The following is a 15,276-nucleotide window of genomic DNA, read 5'->3' as shown; positions in this document are numbered from 1 at the left end:
ACAAAATAACATGTTGGAAAGGAAAAGATGGATTAAATATTGTGCCAGTGAGCCACAAATAGAATTTATTAAGCATTCAATGGGCTGCAGTCTATCGCCCGGCGGCCAAGAATTTGATTGGTCTGATTAAAGCAACGCTTCCTTGCCTGAATGTGCAGACTTGGTCCAGGGCAGTGGAAAGTAACGGCTTGCAAAATGCTGACAAATTGGAAATTCTGAGTGCATTAAATATTATAGAACTTAAATGAGCTGCCATGGAGCTCATTGTTGGAATAGGACAAGCACAGTCAGATATTTACAATTGTTCTTGGACTGTGATGCTGATTTTTCAAAGGGACCTTCACGGTGTGGGGGCTTTGAAAAATGTGTTCCCTTAATGAGTATTAAGGCTTGGTACGGAGCAACAGTTGGAGTTGTAATATTAAGCAGCAGAAATATATACACCTACGCGCATACTTCTTCACTTCCTCAGATCAGAGGTTTACGTTTTTAAGATAACTTCTTATCTTTTTATAATGCCTGTTTTTATTCACTTGTTATCTTATTTTAATTGTTGGACACCGCCCAGAGTCACTTTGTGTGAGATGGGCGGCTATATCAGTGTGATCTTTAAATAAATAAAAGAAATAAAGTTGTCACTTTATTGTGGCTACAAAAGGAAATAAAGCTTCAGTCGTGTATACCTGACAAAAATACAATGCAGAAAGGATTCCTAGGAATAATCAACTGTCTTTAGCATATATGTAAAAATGTCTCACTGAAAAGAACCACATATCTTTATTTTCCCAGTCCACATTAATGGCAGATAAGCAGCATTTGGCCCCTGATTATTAATACGTACATCTCTATCTACACATGGACATGCATAAATGTTCCTCCTCAACAGATTCTAGGTGGCTGCTTTCATCTCAACCCAAAAAGCCATAAAATGTCCCTTGAACTGCCTAAAGTTACCCTCAGATGAGATTACCTAGTAGAGCCAACTCAAGATGCGTTACTATTCCCCAACCATGATGTTAAAAAAACCCCCACAAAGTAAACAAGTATGAATTGGCTTGGAGGATGGGTTAGTCCAAACCTGCTGCTTGACAGAAATGCATTCCTCTCCACCAAATGATGCCAGTACTTTGCTGTCTGCACTGCTGCCTGTCTAAATAGGTCTGTAAATAATCAGTGCTGATTTGACCTTTTAAAGCCTAATATGGCTGGGGGCCAGGCTACATAAAGGAGTGTTTCATTCTTAAGTGTTTCATTCTTCGTATTAAGATCAATACTCTAGCCCAATGAATTCAGGAGAGGGCTTTTTCAAAAGTACCTTCAAAGCTTGCACCATTATTATATCTTTGGTACTAGATGAAAACTAAAAAACAAAAAAACAAAGGCATTTGTGGGATTGATTCTGGTACTGCTGTATTTATTTTGGGTTTCATCATTTGTGGCTGCTGGTTTTATCTTTTTTTAAAAAATTAATTGGTTCTATTTTTCATTTTTTATTGTCTTGTATTTCATCTTGTTAATTCGCATGTTGCCTGTAGAATTTTCAAAAGTTGATAAAAACATATGAAAACAGGGCTTTTACAAAGTCCTCAGATAATAAACCTCTGCTTATTGTATGCGGCAGGGCAGGATTTTTCCTTCTGGGAACAGAAATGCTGTCAGTCTTCCCTTGCTGATTAGCATTTAAGGGGTGATTGGGCATGTTTTCCTGATTCTCTAGAAGCCATAGATTGATGAAGGAAAGGCTTGGCATTCTATTTTGGTTAAACCACTAACTCAGGTAATGAATGAGATTCAACAATGTCAAGAACTTCTCCCGTCATAGACATAAACTTTTGGCTTTTTCATTTACAAAGAGGGAAACAACTTAAACCACCCAGAATTGTAAGCACCCATTTCCTTACTGAATATAGACTACAAGCTTTTTAAGGCAATACTTCCAAAAACAATATAGAGCCTTTACCTGAATTAATACATCCTGATCAGACTGGATTTGTTCCAAAGAGATACATGAGAGGCAACATTAGATGTATCATGAATGTCATTAACAACATAAAGCAGAAAAATACGAAGATGGCTATGATTTCTCTTGATGTAGAGAAAGCTTTTGATAATTTGGAATGGCCCTTCAAACTTATGATTCTGAAGAAGATGAATTGCGGCTCAAACTTTTTCACAAGGGTACAGAGAACAGGAATAAGAAGCCAAGATAATAGTAAATGATTTTCTATCTCAAAATTTTACCATAATGAAGTGGACAGGACACGGTTGTCCTTTTCTCCTTCCTTATTTTATTGGCATTAGAGGCATTGGCAAAGAAGATATGTCAAAAAGAAAAAATCAGGAATTAAATTAGCAAATAAAGAACATAAACTGAAACTGTATGCTGACAATGTTGAACTTACAGCTACTTAGCCAAAGGACTCTTTAGAACTGATAATGGAATATATTCAGCAGTATATTTTGGTGTCAGGATATTGGATTAAAACCTTAAAAGTTGATATGAAATGTAACTGAAGAAGAAAAGCAATACTTGCAGAAAATAATGGAGTTTAATATTATTGCTAAAATGTTAAATATCTGGGAATTTGCTTGATACCAAACGATAAAGACCTATTGAAAAATAATTATTCACAAGTCTGGATTAGCATACTGACCTATGTAATTTCCCCAAGCCAACAGGGTCCAATATTTGTTGAGGATTTGGTGGATTAGCCTTCCCACCAGTGTTATCCAACTATGTAATTAAGTAACCGATGTAACTATTAAATTGTTGATGTTATTTAAATGATTGAGATGAGATGAGATCTCCTAACAGCTTTGTCCTGAGCATATAATAACCTCACCGTTCAAGCTGCTAGGAAATGGCAGTGTGGAATCTCTCTGGAGAAAAATGAAAATGCTGAAGAGGTAGGATTAGAGCTTCCAGGGTTGGATGAGCTATGCTGAGTAAGATCTGAGCACATGGAATGTTTATAGCTTGTACCTCTATGTATGCTCACTTCATAATTGCATAATAGTAATACTTTTTTTGTTTTGGGCCTTTGAGTCAGTCTTGACTCCTGGTCTAGTCCCTGAAGTTTTCTTGGCAAGATTTCGGAAGTGTTTGCCCTTGCCTCCTTCCTAGGGCTGAGAGAGAAACTGGACCAGGGTGTCCACCCCAGGCTTTGCACCTAGGGTGGGACTAGAATTTGCAGCCTCCTGGTTTCTAACCTGGTGCCTTAACCACTACACCAAACTGGCTCCATATTAATACTTTAACTTGGCTGTAGTGAAGAAAAAAAGCTGACAGAAAAGACATTTTGTTTGTTTCGCTGTGGTACTCAAACAGTACTAAATAAGTTATTTAGAAAGCATTAAAATGAAAATAGGGTCTCATATAAAGAGGTGATTTCTGCTTTAAATGAATTGCTGTAAGTAGAGAAAATGAGATGTGAGAAATGGTTGTTACCAATTTTGTTTTATTCAGGAGTATAAATCATTGCTTTTTAAAGATTAAAATGTTATACCCAGAAAGGACTGTGTGAATTGGCACAGCAAGAGGCTTATAACAGTGATCATGTCATACCTGCTAGTCATTATGGCTTGAATCAGCCTAGTCAAAAACAGCATTCTTAAAAATGTCCCTGGTTATACATGCTTTTAATGGGAAGGTGTTTATGTAATGGTACCTACTTGTGATTATTTGAATGTGGCTTCCCCCACTTTCATGTTCCCTTCTGTCTTCCAATGTTTTTACAAAATTCAAGCCACCTGAAAAGTCACCTAACTAATGATACCATTTTTAAGCCTACTTTCTTCAGATATACAGTTTGAGCTACAAGCCTATTCCCAGCTGAATATACTTCAGAAAAAAATATTTCCCAATTGATACCCTAAAACTGAGCAGGTATAACAACCCTCCTAGGCCTTGCAAGTCAATATAGCCAGTTTTAATACTCGGTCCTTAAAACAAACAGAAGTCTCAAAGTTTGTAAAGTGGCATACAACCTTTGCCTCCCTCCAAAAGTTCTTTCACTGATTGAAATGAGGTGCTGTCTCAGTGAGGCTGTGCCTTTTCTGGTCACGGCTGAGCTGCAAGCTCTGCTCTTAATCAATGTGCTTTTGAGTGCTTCAGCTGAGCTCCCAAACCAAGTTCCAGGCAGGAATCCCACCAGGATATGCTGCTTACTGTAGCTTGTGGTCCTGGCAGTTGACTGATAGCCCTCTTGCCTGCCTGTAAGAGTTGTAAATTTCCAGATGTTGCCTCCTGCTTCCTTGTCTGCTTGCCAGTTTCCTATTGTCTTTTCTCCTACACACCCACCCACACTCTATCTTAGTGTTTGCTTTTGTAGGCTAAGGGCCTGGGTGGGGTGGGGCTGCCTCTGGATGTTGGCATGTCCCTGAAAATGCCAGGATGTGGCTCAGTTAACCAGGCAGCTGGAATGCTAGCGCGGATGCTTGTGAGTAAACTGTGAGTGGGGAATGAATGAATGAATGAATGAATGAGCCCATCTCCTCTCAAGTTGCTGGGCCTGCAAACTTTTAAAGTCCTTTGAGAAAAAGCATGAGCTGTGCTGAGCCTTGGGAAAGTGGGGTGGGAAGCGTTTCTGCCTGGCTGCAGCTGCTTTTCCCAAGCGTAGACAGCCATCCCAGTTTCACTTCCTCACAAGAGATTAAGTATATACCAAGGACATTTCTCCAGTAACAAAAGTAAATCTCCATTTTGAAAAAAAACCAAAAACTACTATATGGCAAACAGCGGACAGGAGTAGCCAATATTTTCCTGCCTTCTTGTGAATTCCAGAGGTGTCTACCTGAAATTCTGACCTCCATGGATCTTGATTTTATCCAATTACATATTTTTATGTGGCCATTTATTTAGCGATTCAGAAATGATAATATATTTTATTCAGTCCTATCTCTGCCTCCTTAACAAAGTAATACACTAATCAACTCTTAAAGCAAGTTGAAGTTTATTATTTACCTTATTTTATGAGGCTAATTGGGGCATAGAGTGTTTGTTTGTTTTGTGAATTATGTAGTTCTCCACTAAGGTCTCTGAAAGAATGAAGGAATGCAATATAAGACAAGCAGTCATTATGCCTTGTCCTCATTTTTATAGCCTGGAATACAAAGAATTCTGGGCAAAATAGCGACAGTGGGTTTAATGTTTGAGCGCCTAGCCCTTACCTAGATTGTCTAGTTCTGCTTTCACCAGCAAGTCTGTCTTTTATCATCCTACAGAATGATCAAACCAAGAACCTCAAAATCCATATTTAGTACCAAGAGAGTTAATGTGCTATTTAAATATGACAGGATTGCTTTATGGATGTCTCCATTCTTTAAGAATTATGCATGCCTCCAAAATCCAGCACTTTGCTTAAGCAGACAAGCTTAAGTTACCACAAGTTCAGTTCTCATTCAATTCCATATTCTTTTCTTTCTTTTTTTTCGTCCTACTCTGCCCAAATGTCACTGATCAAGGTGAAATAGTAACAGATCTGTGGAACCAGTTAGATATTGCGTGTATGTTTGTGTGTGTGCATGCATATACACCCCCACACACATACATACAATAATTAGGTACAATTCAGTGGCCCTCAAAAATATATGTTTTGTTCTTAAAGGTTCTTTCACAGGTAACCTAACATCTATAAGCAAATGCTAGTAAGAGAGCATTTGCGAATTGATTCCAAGGCAAAGATACACTGAATTCTTCATGCAGCTCATGGTAACTTAAATTAAGGCTAGCAGCTATATTGTCATGCATTGCAATTAGAACAAGTCTGATAGAACACCTATTAGAGTATAAGATCACACTATTGCATGGCAGTGAGGGCAGCATAGTGTTTAGTAATGCTGCTGTCGCCATTGCGTTCTTGAATAACTATCCAACAAAATGTTTTTTGAACTGTATGAGATTAGTGTTTTATATCCTCTCAAGTTCTGAGTATAAAATCATTTATCTTCATGAGGACTTAAATGTTACCATTGTTACAAGTCTAAGCAAGTATCTTATCTTGATTTGCAGGATCAGTTTTAGCTTTTCCCAAAGTTGTGGACAAAGTGGTTATGATGCTCTCACCCAGCCTGTGGTGAATGCTGCATTGTGGGATCAGTTTTTTTTTTTTTTTTAACCTCTGAAGGAGGCAGTGCTGTTGCCACTCCTGAGAATTCCTGGACTCAAAAGATAGTAACATGGCAGATCCCTCTTTTTTTAGGCAAAATAATTGACAGGGTAGTGTTCCAGTTACCAGCATTGTTGGAATATACTGATTTTATAAACCCATTTTAGTCTGAGTTCTGGCCTTTTTATGGGAAAGAATTAACTTTTGTCACCATGTTGGATGACCTCTATTGGGGGAAGTATAGATGGGGTGCAGCTTTATTACTCGTACTTGTCCTCTCAATGGCTTTTTATATCACCAAGCATGGTATTCTCCTGAATCAACTCCATGGATTAAACACTGGGAGCCTTGTTCTGCAGGAGCTCACACTACTGTCTAAGGAATAGATTCCATAAAATAGCATTAGGGGATTTGGTTGGCTGTCAACAATCTTGCTATTATTATCTTGCTTCTAATGAATATGGCCATTAGGAGATTTGGAATGAGGAATCACAATTCTGCTGATGATTTCCAGATCTAATTCTCTGTCACATCTGACTCAGGAGAAGCAATATACAACCCAATGCAGTGCTTGTGTGCTATGGTAGATTGGCTACATGCCAATAAACTGAAGCTGAATCCCAGTTGGATGGAAACTCTGTAGGTCAGGAGTTTCTAAGTCTGGGAACAAGAGGAATCACCTGCTATACATCCTTTGTAGGACTGTCTTGCTGCAGAGGTGACCTCTGTGGTAGTAATGCCTACTACAAGTTTGCCATAGAGATGCAGCATGTGGAACTTTAAGATCAGATTACCACAATGAGCTCTACAAGAAGCTGTCCTTAGGACTGGTCTGGAAGCTACAACTAAGTCCTGAATGTTGCATCCTTCTGACTGGGGTGCCACTTTACTAAATGTATTTATTAAACCAATTTATATAGCTGCCCATCTCACCACAGGCAACTGTGGGCAATATACAACAAAGCTAAAAGCAATCAAGAAATGCATGTAAAATATAAAAATCAAAATAGAACAAGAATAAAAGGATGTTAAAAATAAGGGAGCCACCTCACTAATTATAGCCATACTATATGTGTACAGCTTTAAGATTTGCACGAACTGCTAGTCTGCTATTGAGCCAAATTCAGGATGTTTCACTGTCCTAAGCAACTGAAGATCACCTTATCTGAAAGAATGAATTCAATTCTATCAGCCTTCCAGGTAAAAGGTCCTGTTCTCCTTGCCATGGTTTGCAATTGGTGCTTGGGGTGACACAGGAGCACTGACATTTAGCCTTCTCTGTAGTGGGATCTATGCTGTGGCTCAGTCTCCACTCTGGGGCCTGCTAATCCATTTGAGGCATCTTTTAAAAGATCCATCCTTTTATACTAGCCTTCCTGAGCCATGACCTCCCCCAACATTTCTCTAAATTTTAGAATGATTTGATGGTTAGCATCAATTGCCTTGATAGTTCTAGAATGAGATTTACATGTCACCTTGTAGGGCAGCTTACAGTTTAAAACTACATACACAGGGAAAAATAAGAAACATAAAAAGTACTAAAATACTTTTAACAAAGAAAAAAAGAGGAAGAAATACCTGTGGGTGTCAGACTAAGTGCGATCACTGCAGTATTACCGAGAACTTCTGTCTCGGAGTCACCATTATAGTGCTATGAAAAGGCAGCAGGAAACAACGTATGTGAAAGTTTGCCATTACTATTAGCAAATATCTGCCAGTGATGTGATAAAAATATATCCTTCAGTTTGGTCCAGTGAAAATTGCAGTGATATAGAAATTATTCCCAGCAAGAAGACAAGTTGATGTAACTAAGGAGTTATGAAACCTTTGTCATTTATTTTCTGTAGATGACAAATTGGGTGTCTCATTTTAGGAGTATCTGCCCTTTTCTTTTAGCGTGCTGCCTAATTAGGAGAAGCATATTTAAGTTGCAGATTTGTATATGACTGGAGAGGGAAGAAGGGCTATTGGCAATTAATAATTGCAGGTCAGTCATGTAAAGAGGAAAGCTATGTATTTCCTCCGCCTTGCACTACATAATACATACTTCTGGTAAGATCTGTTCTGAATAGCTTTGAGTTTCAATAGCCTAGCAAAATCAGGTTTTTCTCTGTAGCTAAGGAAGAGAATTTTGTGGGTGAGAACAGTTAAGACATTTGAACATACTGTATATCTGTCATTGTTTGGGTCATGCAACTAGCTACGGGTCCAAACAACATTTGCTCCATAAGCATGACAGATATAACTGCTGCATCAGTCATATGACCATGCCAAATCTTCTCTTTCTTTGCTGTTAGATCACATCTTTCAGAAAAGAGTGCATCAGTTCTATGCTGCTCAGATACTAGTACATTTTAGCAGGGAGAGTCATTCATTTCTTCCTTTTCTCCTTGTTGGTTCTCCAATGTTATTTCTCCCTAATTAAAAAAACTAAGGAAAGACTTTTACAGGTTTGCAGTCTCTCTCTTGGTACACCTCTAAGTGGGGAACAAAGGGAAGGAGAAAGAAAAATCCATTCTCCATTAAGACTAGTTTATTATCTCTGAAAATTTAAGCAAATTTACCCTGTATCTAGGACCAGTAACAAGGGTATATCACTCCTACAAATCATGCCCGATGAAGGTAATCTTTGAAAGCTCTTGGAAGACTAGAGGAGAGCGAACGTTATCCCCATCTTCAAAAACTGGAAGAAGGATGACCTGGTAAACTACAGACCTATCAGCTTGACCTTTATATAGAGAAAGATCTATATTTAAGCAGCATGTTTGTGAGCATTTGGATGGGCATGCCACAATTAACAGGAGCCAGCATTGATTTGCCACAAACAAATTGTGTCAGACTAGCCTTATCTCCTTCTTTGATATAGTTTTTAACTTAGTAATGTAGAAGAATGTGGTAGACGTAGTATACTTGGACTCAGCAAAGCTTTTGATGGAGTGCCTCATGGTATTCTCCTTCATAACTTGGTAAAATGTGGGCTAGGGGATCCCCCTGTTATATGAACTCACATGTGGCTGAATGACTGCAACCAAAAATGCTCATTAATGACTCCACTTCAGCTTGGAGGGAAGTGGCCCATTAACCAGCCTGGTGCCGCTCAATATTTTTATCCATGTCTTGGATGAGGGAGTTGAAAGGACAATGACACATAACTGGGAATGGTGGCTAGTATTTGAGATGAAAGAGAATCAGTAATATCTAGACTGGCTTGTGCCTCTACCCTACAGGCTCTGCTAGGCCACTACAATAGCCTATTTCTCTTCAGTAGTCCTTTGAATCTCTTTGGAAGGCTGTCTGTAACCTCAGAATAGTCTGAGCCAATATGGTACCCAGGAGAGTCTTCTCAGGGACCCTACATTAGATCTTTTCAACTCATGTCCTGCTCACATTTTCTAGTATCAATACCAGATCATATTTTGGCATCAGATCATTATCAATTTGAGAACATGCTGAAGACCTTGATACTGCTTTTGGAGTCCTGTTTCTTAAATGAAGAAGATTGATTTATTTAAATGAAGAAGGCTAGAGGTTGATTTATTTCACACTATAGCAAGGTTCAGCATTAGGGGTGAGGAGATTGTTTGCTTCATGCATCAGAAGCTCTTTCAGTAAAAACATTTTTCAGTCTGCTTTACATTTATCTGTGGGACTTAATAGTCAGGAAAGTAATGCATACACTTGTATTTTCTTTTTTCTATTTCTTTTTACTTGCTGAAACTTTTATAGCAATCTTCTGTGTGTTTTCAGAGAGAGTAAACATAATAAAAATAATAATCCCAAATAATTAAAAGTTATACAGTACTGTAAAATGATAATAAAAAAGTACATTTTCAATCAGATTTAGCTTCTGATTTCTATACAGCACAAATACAATCAGCTTTTCTCTAGTAGAGACAGAAGCAAGAAATAGTGCAGTACCAGCTTTTATGTTATATGATTCAATAAAATTTGGAGGAAGCAGGAAATAATTTCTATTGTCCATAAGAAAGTTTCTAATTTAACTCTCAACCTTCTGAAATAGTATTCTCATACAAAATCTACTGCATGTCAATTTTGTTAGAATATAAGCTTATTGTGTATTTTTCAGGTTTTATTTTTGTTATATGTAATATATTTACATATATTTCTTTAAAAAAATAGCTGAGGCAGTAAGCAAATCTTTTCATGGATTATTTAAAAATGTATTCAGAAATGTCTCTGAAGTTTTAAAAATATATTACATAGTTGCTCTCTGCTATTGATTTTCTAGAAATATCATACACCTATGAAGTTTTATGATAATCAAGCCTGTCAGTAATGCAATTGGAAATGGTAATTGAAAGTGGTATCTTGCAAAGTACATTCTAGTATCTCATCTCTTGCTGTGGAGCTCCTGAAATGTGCATCTTGTTTGTGTTCCAAGCAATAGAAATCAAGACTGAAAGGCAGGGAGGGAAGGCACAAGGGAGGAAAAAAATACCTTTGGAATAAAATGCTTGGAAAGGCACTTCTTGTTCTGATCAGATTCTCCTGTTTATGTGAAATGGACTCATTTCTCGGAGGCACACAGTTTTATTACACAGCAGGAAAGAAGTGCTTGGGGATAATACCTGTTTCACATGCATGTCAGTATAATGAATGCTGCTATTGTTCTTCCCGCTACAGCCACCCACATGGTAAGGCAGTATGAACAAAATGAGGATTTATATAAATAGAGTTTTCGTTTTATGGAAAACCTGCTGATCCAATGGATTGAGCATCCTTTGCTTGCCACCCACTGCAGCACTGTAAGGCAAGATTTAACTTTGAATTTGCTTTTAACTTTCCCATGTGGAATTCCCCAGCCCTTGCTTTGGTTATTATAGTGGTATTTTGCCATTCTCTATGTAAACATTACTATCCTGAGTTGCATTGCTTTACAATACAGTAGCTGTCACATGTACCAGAGCCGGCTAAACACTGGTTAGCATTTCCTTTCCGTAGCTCGTCCTGAAACCTTTTGTAGTGTTGCCATTACAGAGGCTGTGATAAGTGATTCCCAGAACACTATCATGCCAGGATCCATGGCACTTTATTTCCCTAATGATTTCCAACAAGTCACAAGTAATGTCCCAGGAAAAACGATCACTTCTAACCTTCATAGTACGTTAATGGTGATGATGGTAGTGAAGGTGGGACAGGAAAAATCCTATGATTTGGTTCTCACATCATACTAAACTAATAATGTGATTTGTTTGGGGCTTAGCATGATGTACAGATGGAGGTGCATGAATAAGCTATGATTAGTTTTAGGTAATAAGCCACTGCTTGAAATGAAGCTTTCTTTTTTATTCTGTACGAATAAGAACCCAGAATTAACGTGATTCCTGACTGACGCCTTGTTTCTTTGTGCCCCGTCCAATCCTGTAATAATTTGCAGAGGATAAGGCAACAGCAGCTAAAGGAAGGCAGAAACAAGAAGTTGGACAAACAAGCCATAATTACTTCGCTCATCTGAAAAATGCTGGCATGCATCTGGCTTGTTCAGCAAGCCATGGTTTAAATACATCCAGTGAATATTGTTGATAGGATCCAACATATTTAACAAGAGTTTCATGGGTATACAAGACAGACTTGAAAGTATCATCACTTTTGAAGCTGCTGTTTGCCATTTCAGGTGGACCCTACCCTGGTGTAATAAACCTTTATTTGAAAGGTTTTGCTTGTTGAACCATTTGTTACTTAAGCACATGATCCAGGAAATGCTGGGCACAGAGAAATTGAAGCATTATTCCCCAGATTGCTGCCAGCCACTCTCTTCCTGATCCTCTTGTTGTAGACAAACAAAGCACTGGAATGTAATCATCCCCTCAAATTTGCCCAGTCCATTTGGGGCCCAGAGGCATTCTTGGAAACAAAGATGATGCTACAGGCCTGTACCTTGTTTTGCAGGGTGTTGGCTTTCTGTTTTTTGCATTAAAATGTCAGAACTCTGGAGGGATGACAAGCCCAGTGATGTCAAGGAAGGTGTAACTGAGTCCATTAGAGCTAGTAAACACCACACTGGGGATTCCAAACACATTAGCACATTAGTACAGACTAGGTAAGAACCCATGCTGGCTGGGGAATTCTGGGAGTTGAAGTCCACCCATCTTAAAGTGCTGAGGTTGAGGAACCCTGCCCTAGAGCGCTGGTTCTTTGCAAAGTCACTTGAATAATTTGGCTCAAGCCTGAAGCAGAAGGAAACCTTATTCATTTTAGAGAAACTGGTCAGGCTGACTGGCTAATAGATGGTCTTGAGGCAATGCTTTTGAATTTCATGTGAGCCTCTGTTCTGCCTGTCATCTCATACCTGGATATCAAAATGTCTTGATACAGCGGAATGTTCTCAAAACAGGGGAGCACCATTTCTCACATCATGCTATACTGATTGGCTCCCAAGAAACTTTTCACAGGAAGCAGCAGTAGATCTGTCAGACATGGATGCTGGGAAGATGTTTGTGTTGTATCCCCAAAACCTGCATGGGAAATATCTGAAGGAGCCTCTGTAATAAACATCTGAAATCTGACATTTTTTCTTCCTCCTTCAACAAGATTAGTTTTGTAAAACACATCTAAACATGCCAGCCCTGAACTTTTAAAAATGTATAAAGGGATATGTGTAATGCCTTCGATTCTTGTGAGAGCCTTTAACTGCTCATTTAACTATCCCGGTAGTTTTTTATTAAAACACATAAACAATAAAAATTCAGTGGATGACTTTAAACGAACCCAGTGGCCCTTGGCTTGATAGATCCTTTGGAAAAAATGCTAATGTTTCAACACTGGATGGAATGACAGTGTTTTATCCTCCAAATGTGAATGACAGTGATTAAGAAAACACTTGGAAGGTTTAGGCCCACTGTCATTTAACAAATGCCAAGGGGAAATTTCTCTGCCCTACAAAATTCTCCAGAGAAGTCTTGAAATTTTAATATGCATGCCAAGTTGTCATTTCAGGAGCTCACTGGAAAAGAAAGCCTAATAACAGTGACATTTATATGTAATCTAACAGTGAGGGAGGGAAAGAAAAAGGTGGTGAAATCAAGGAAGTCCAATGATCTATAAAAACGAAAGAACCCTGAATGGGTTCTAAAATTAATTCAAAGGTATTCCCAATCATTGCAGACATTTGTGGCCATTTATTTAGCTAATTAGCTTGCCTTAACTTTCTCAGTGATAAATGTGTAGCGTGGAAAGTAGAGTTGAGAACAGGGTAATCCAAGTTTAAAATCCCCTTTGAACTCTGAAGCCCATCAAGTAATTTTTCATAGCGTTCTCATGGAGATAAAATTTGGCTGGATGAATGAGAAAACCATATCCACCCCTCTGAGCTCCTTGGAAAAATGGATCTTTGTGTGTGCCCCTTTTTAATGACTGGTTTATTTAAGAATGGGCATTCTCAGTTTCACTTCCTCCTGCTTTCCCTGCCTGCTTCCTCCTGATTATCCCTTGCTTGATGCAAGGAACTAGGGGTCTTTCAATACTTTCACAGCCCTGCCTGTGGGAAAAGAATGTATTATTTGTGTTTAAAGACGGATGTTTTGAAATGTTCAATCTCTGCAACTGCTTCCCTCTCTAAATTCTGAGGATTGCTTAGCAACCAATTGCTTGCCTTCTATAGCTCAACCACCAGGTAGGCATGACATGCTTCACATTTGTCATAAAATAGGGAAGAGCCATCATGGAAATTAGCTAGCAATTGGTCTCTTAGAAATCTGAAATCATAAAATTCTGAAAGAGCAGGGCATGGAACCGAAAAGGGGGAGAGGAGGCTCTGACTGCATGGTTCATTTTGGAGCATTGTTAGGAGTTTCAATCAAAGCTTCCCAGCAACCTGAGGCACATGAAGTAACAAAATGCAGAATGCCTGCCATCAAGTGCCTTTTCTTACATTTAAATTCTAGGTTGCATATGGCAGCTCAGTATGCAGGCTTTTCAGGAACAGGTACCATTTAAAGTGCTCCAGACAGGGAACTTTTCAAAACTTGATTAGGTCCCCATTCCATAGAGGTTTATTATTATTATTATAATGATGATGGTGGTGGTGATGAAGAGATCGGTCAGGAATGCTCGGAAGAGAAAAGCTGGCGATGCAGACAGAAGTCCGGGCTCTGGTGAAGGTTTGAATCGTGTCCCTTGCAAAAGACTTTTGAAAATCTGGCCTCCTTCACAATCCTTTTGGAGAGCCACCCTCGTCCTTTCCTGAAGAACCACCACTGTCACAGCAGCAGCGTTCAGAGAGCTGACAGAAAATAACAGACCCAGAGAACCCAAATGGTCCATTAATCAGATATTACTCATGTTCCTCTGTTTTTCTCCTCTCTGTCTTTTCTGAAGGAGCAGAAGAAGGGAAAGGAAAGCAGACGATTGACCCAGTGCAACCTGAAGGTCGATGCGATACAGAAAACATTTCAAGTATTGATGGTAAGCTTCCCAAGACCTTTTGGTGGGGGCAGGAAAAAGGGGGCCTGCAACATATGCCTCCATTTCTTAGAATATGGAATTACCTCATTCAAAGGCAGTTTGCAACAAGTCTGGATTATGTAAGCCACCGGCCTTCCCAGCTGTGAAGCCCAAGGAACGCTCCACTGCTCTCACTTATGCAGCTGAACTTTCAGTGGGACTCTGGCCTGAGCAACCAAGCAGGGGACTGACACTAATTTGCCTAAGCCAAAAATCCCACTGCCCCAAGGAGCTCAACTGTAAAGCAAATGCACACAAAAGCATTTCATTTCATGCTTTTGTTCTCTCTTGCCTCCCTGTCCCACAGTCTCCTGAGCTGCTTTGAGAACAAGCCCATCACTACTCAGTTATAGGATTAAAAATTAGCACCATCTGAATGAGGAGAAGGTCAGCCTTCCCATTCGTTACCTTTATATGTCAGCATGAAATCTGCAGACAAAACCCCATGAGTTTTCATTAACTCATTCCAACATGTGGACTTGGTTGGTTGGTTGGTTGGTTTATGTATTAATGCAATGATTCTTAACCAAAGAGTGTAGGATCATCAATACCCGTTCCTTATAGATTATGTACTTCACTGATAATAGCCAGATAGGTTTATCTCACTGTCCACCATAGGCATCTGTCCCTAAGCATGATGGGACCAAAATAAGGAAACTTCCATCATGATGTCATGACCCAAACGCTGTGTGTTTGAACTTGCATT

General features: G+C 39.0%; 1 protein-coding gene across 3 annotated transcripts in view; it reads left to right on the top strand.

Moving 5' to 3' along the window:
• The window catches only part of MACROD2 (mono-ADP ribosylhydrolase 2), a 1,000,449-nt gene that overhangs the window by 974,366 nt on the left and 10,807 nt on the right, over nt 1-15,276 (top strand). For all 3 annotated transcript variants that reach the window (XM_088134414.1, XM_088134430.1, XM_088134411.1), the window contains one exon: nt 14,445-14,531. In XM_088134414.1, the coding sequence (XP_087990540.1) occupies nt 14,445-14,531 (87 nt within the window). The remainder of the gene's footprint in view (nt 1-14,444; nt 14,532-15,276) is intronic.

This window comes from Python bivittatus, unplaced genomic scaffold, assembly GCF_059951505.1.
Source record: "Python bivittatus isolate LINGU-HERP-01145 unplaced genomic scaffold, Pbiv_v1 ctg000020_np1212, whole genome shotgun sequence".
NCBI lineage: Eukaryota > Metazoa > Chordata > Lepidosauria > Squamata > Pythonidae > Python > Python bivittatus.
The sequence above is the reverse complement of the archived record's forward strand: the minus strand, read 5'-3'. Positions and strand labels throughout refer to the sequence as shown.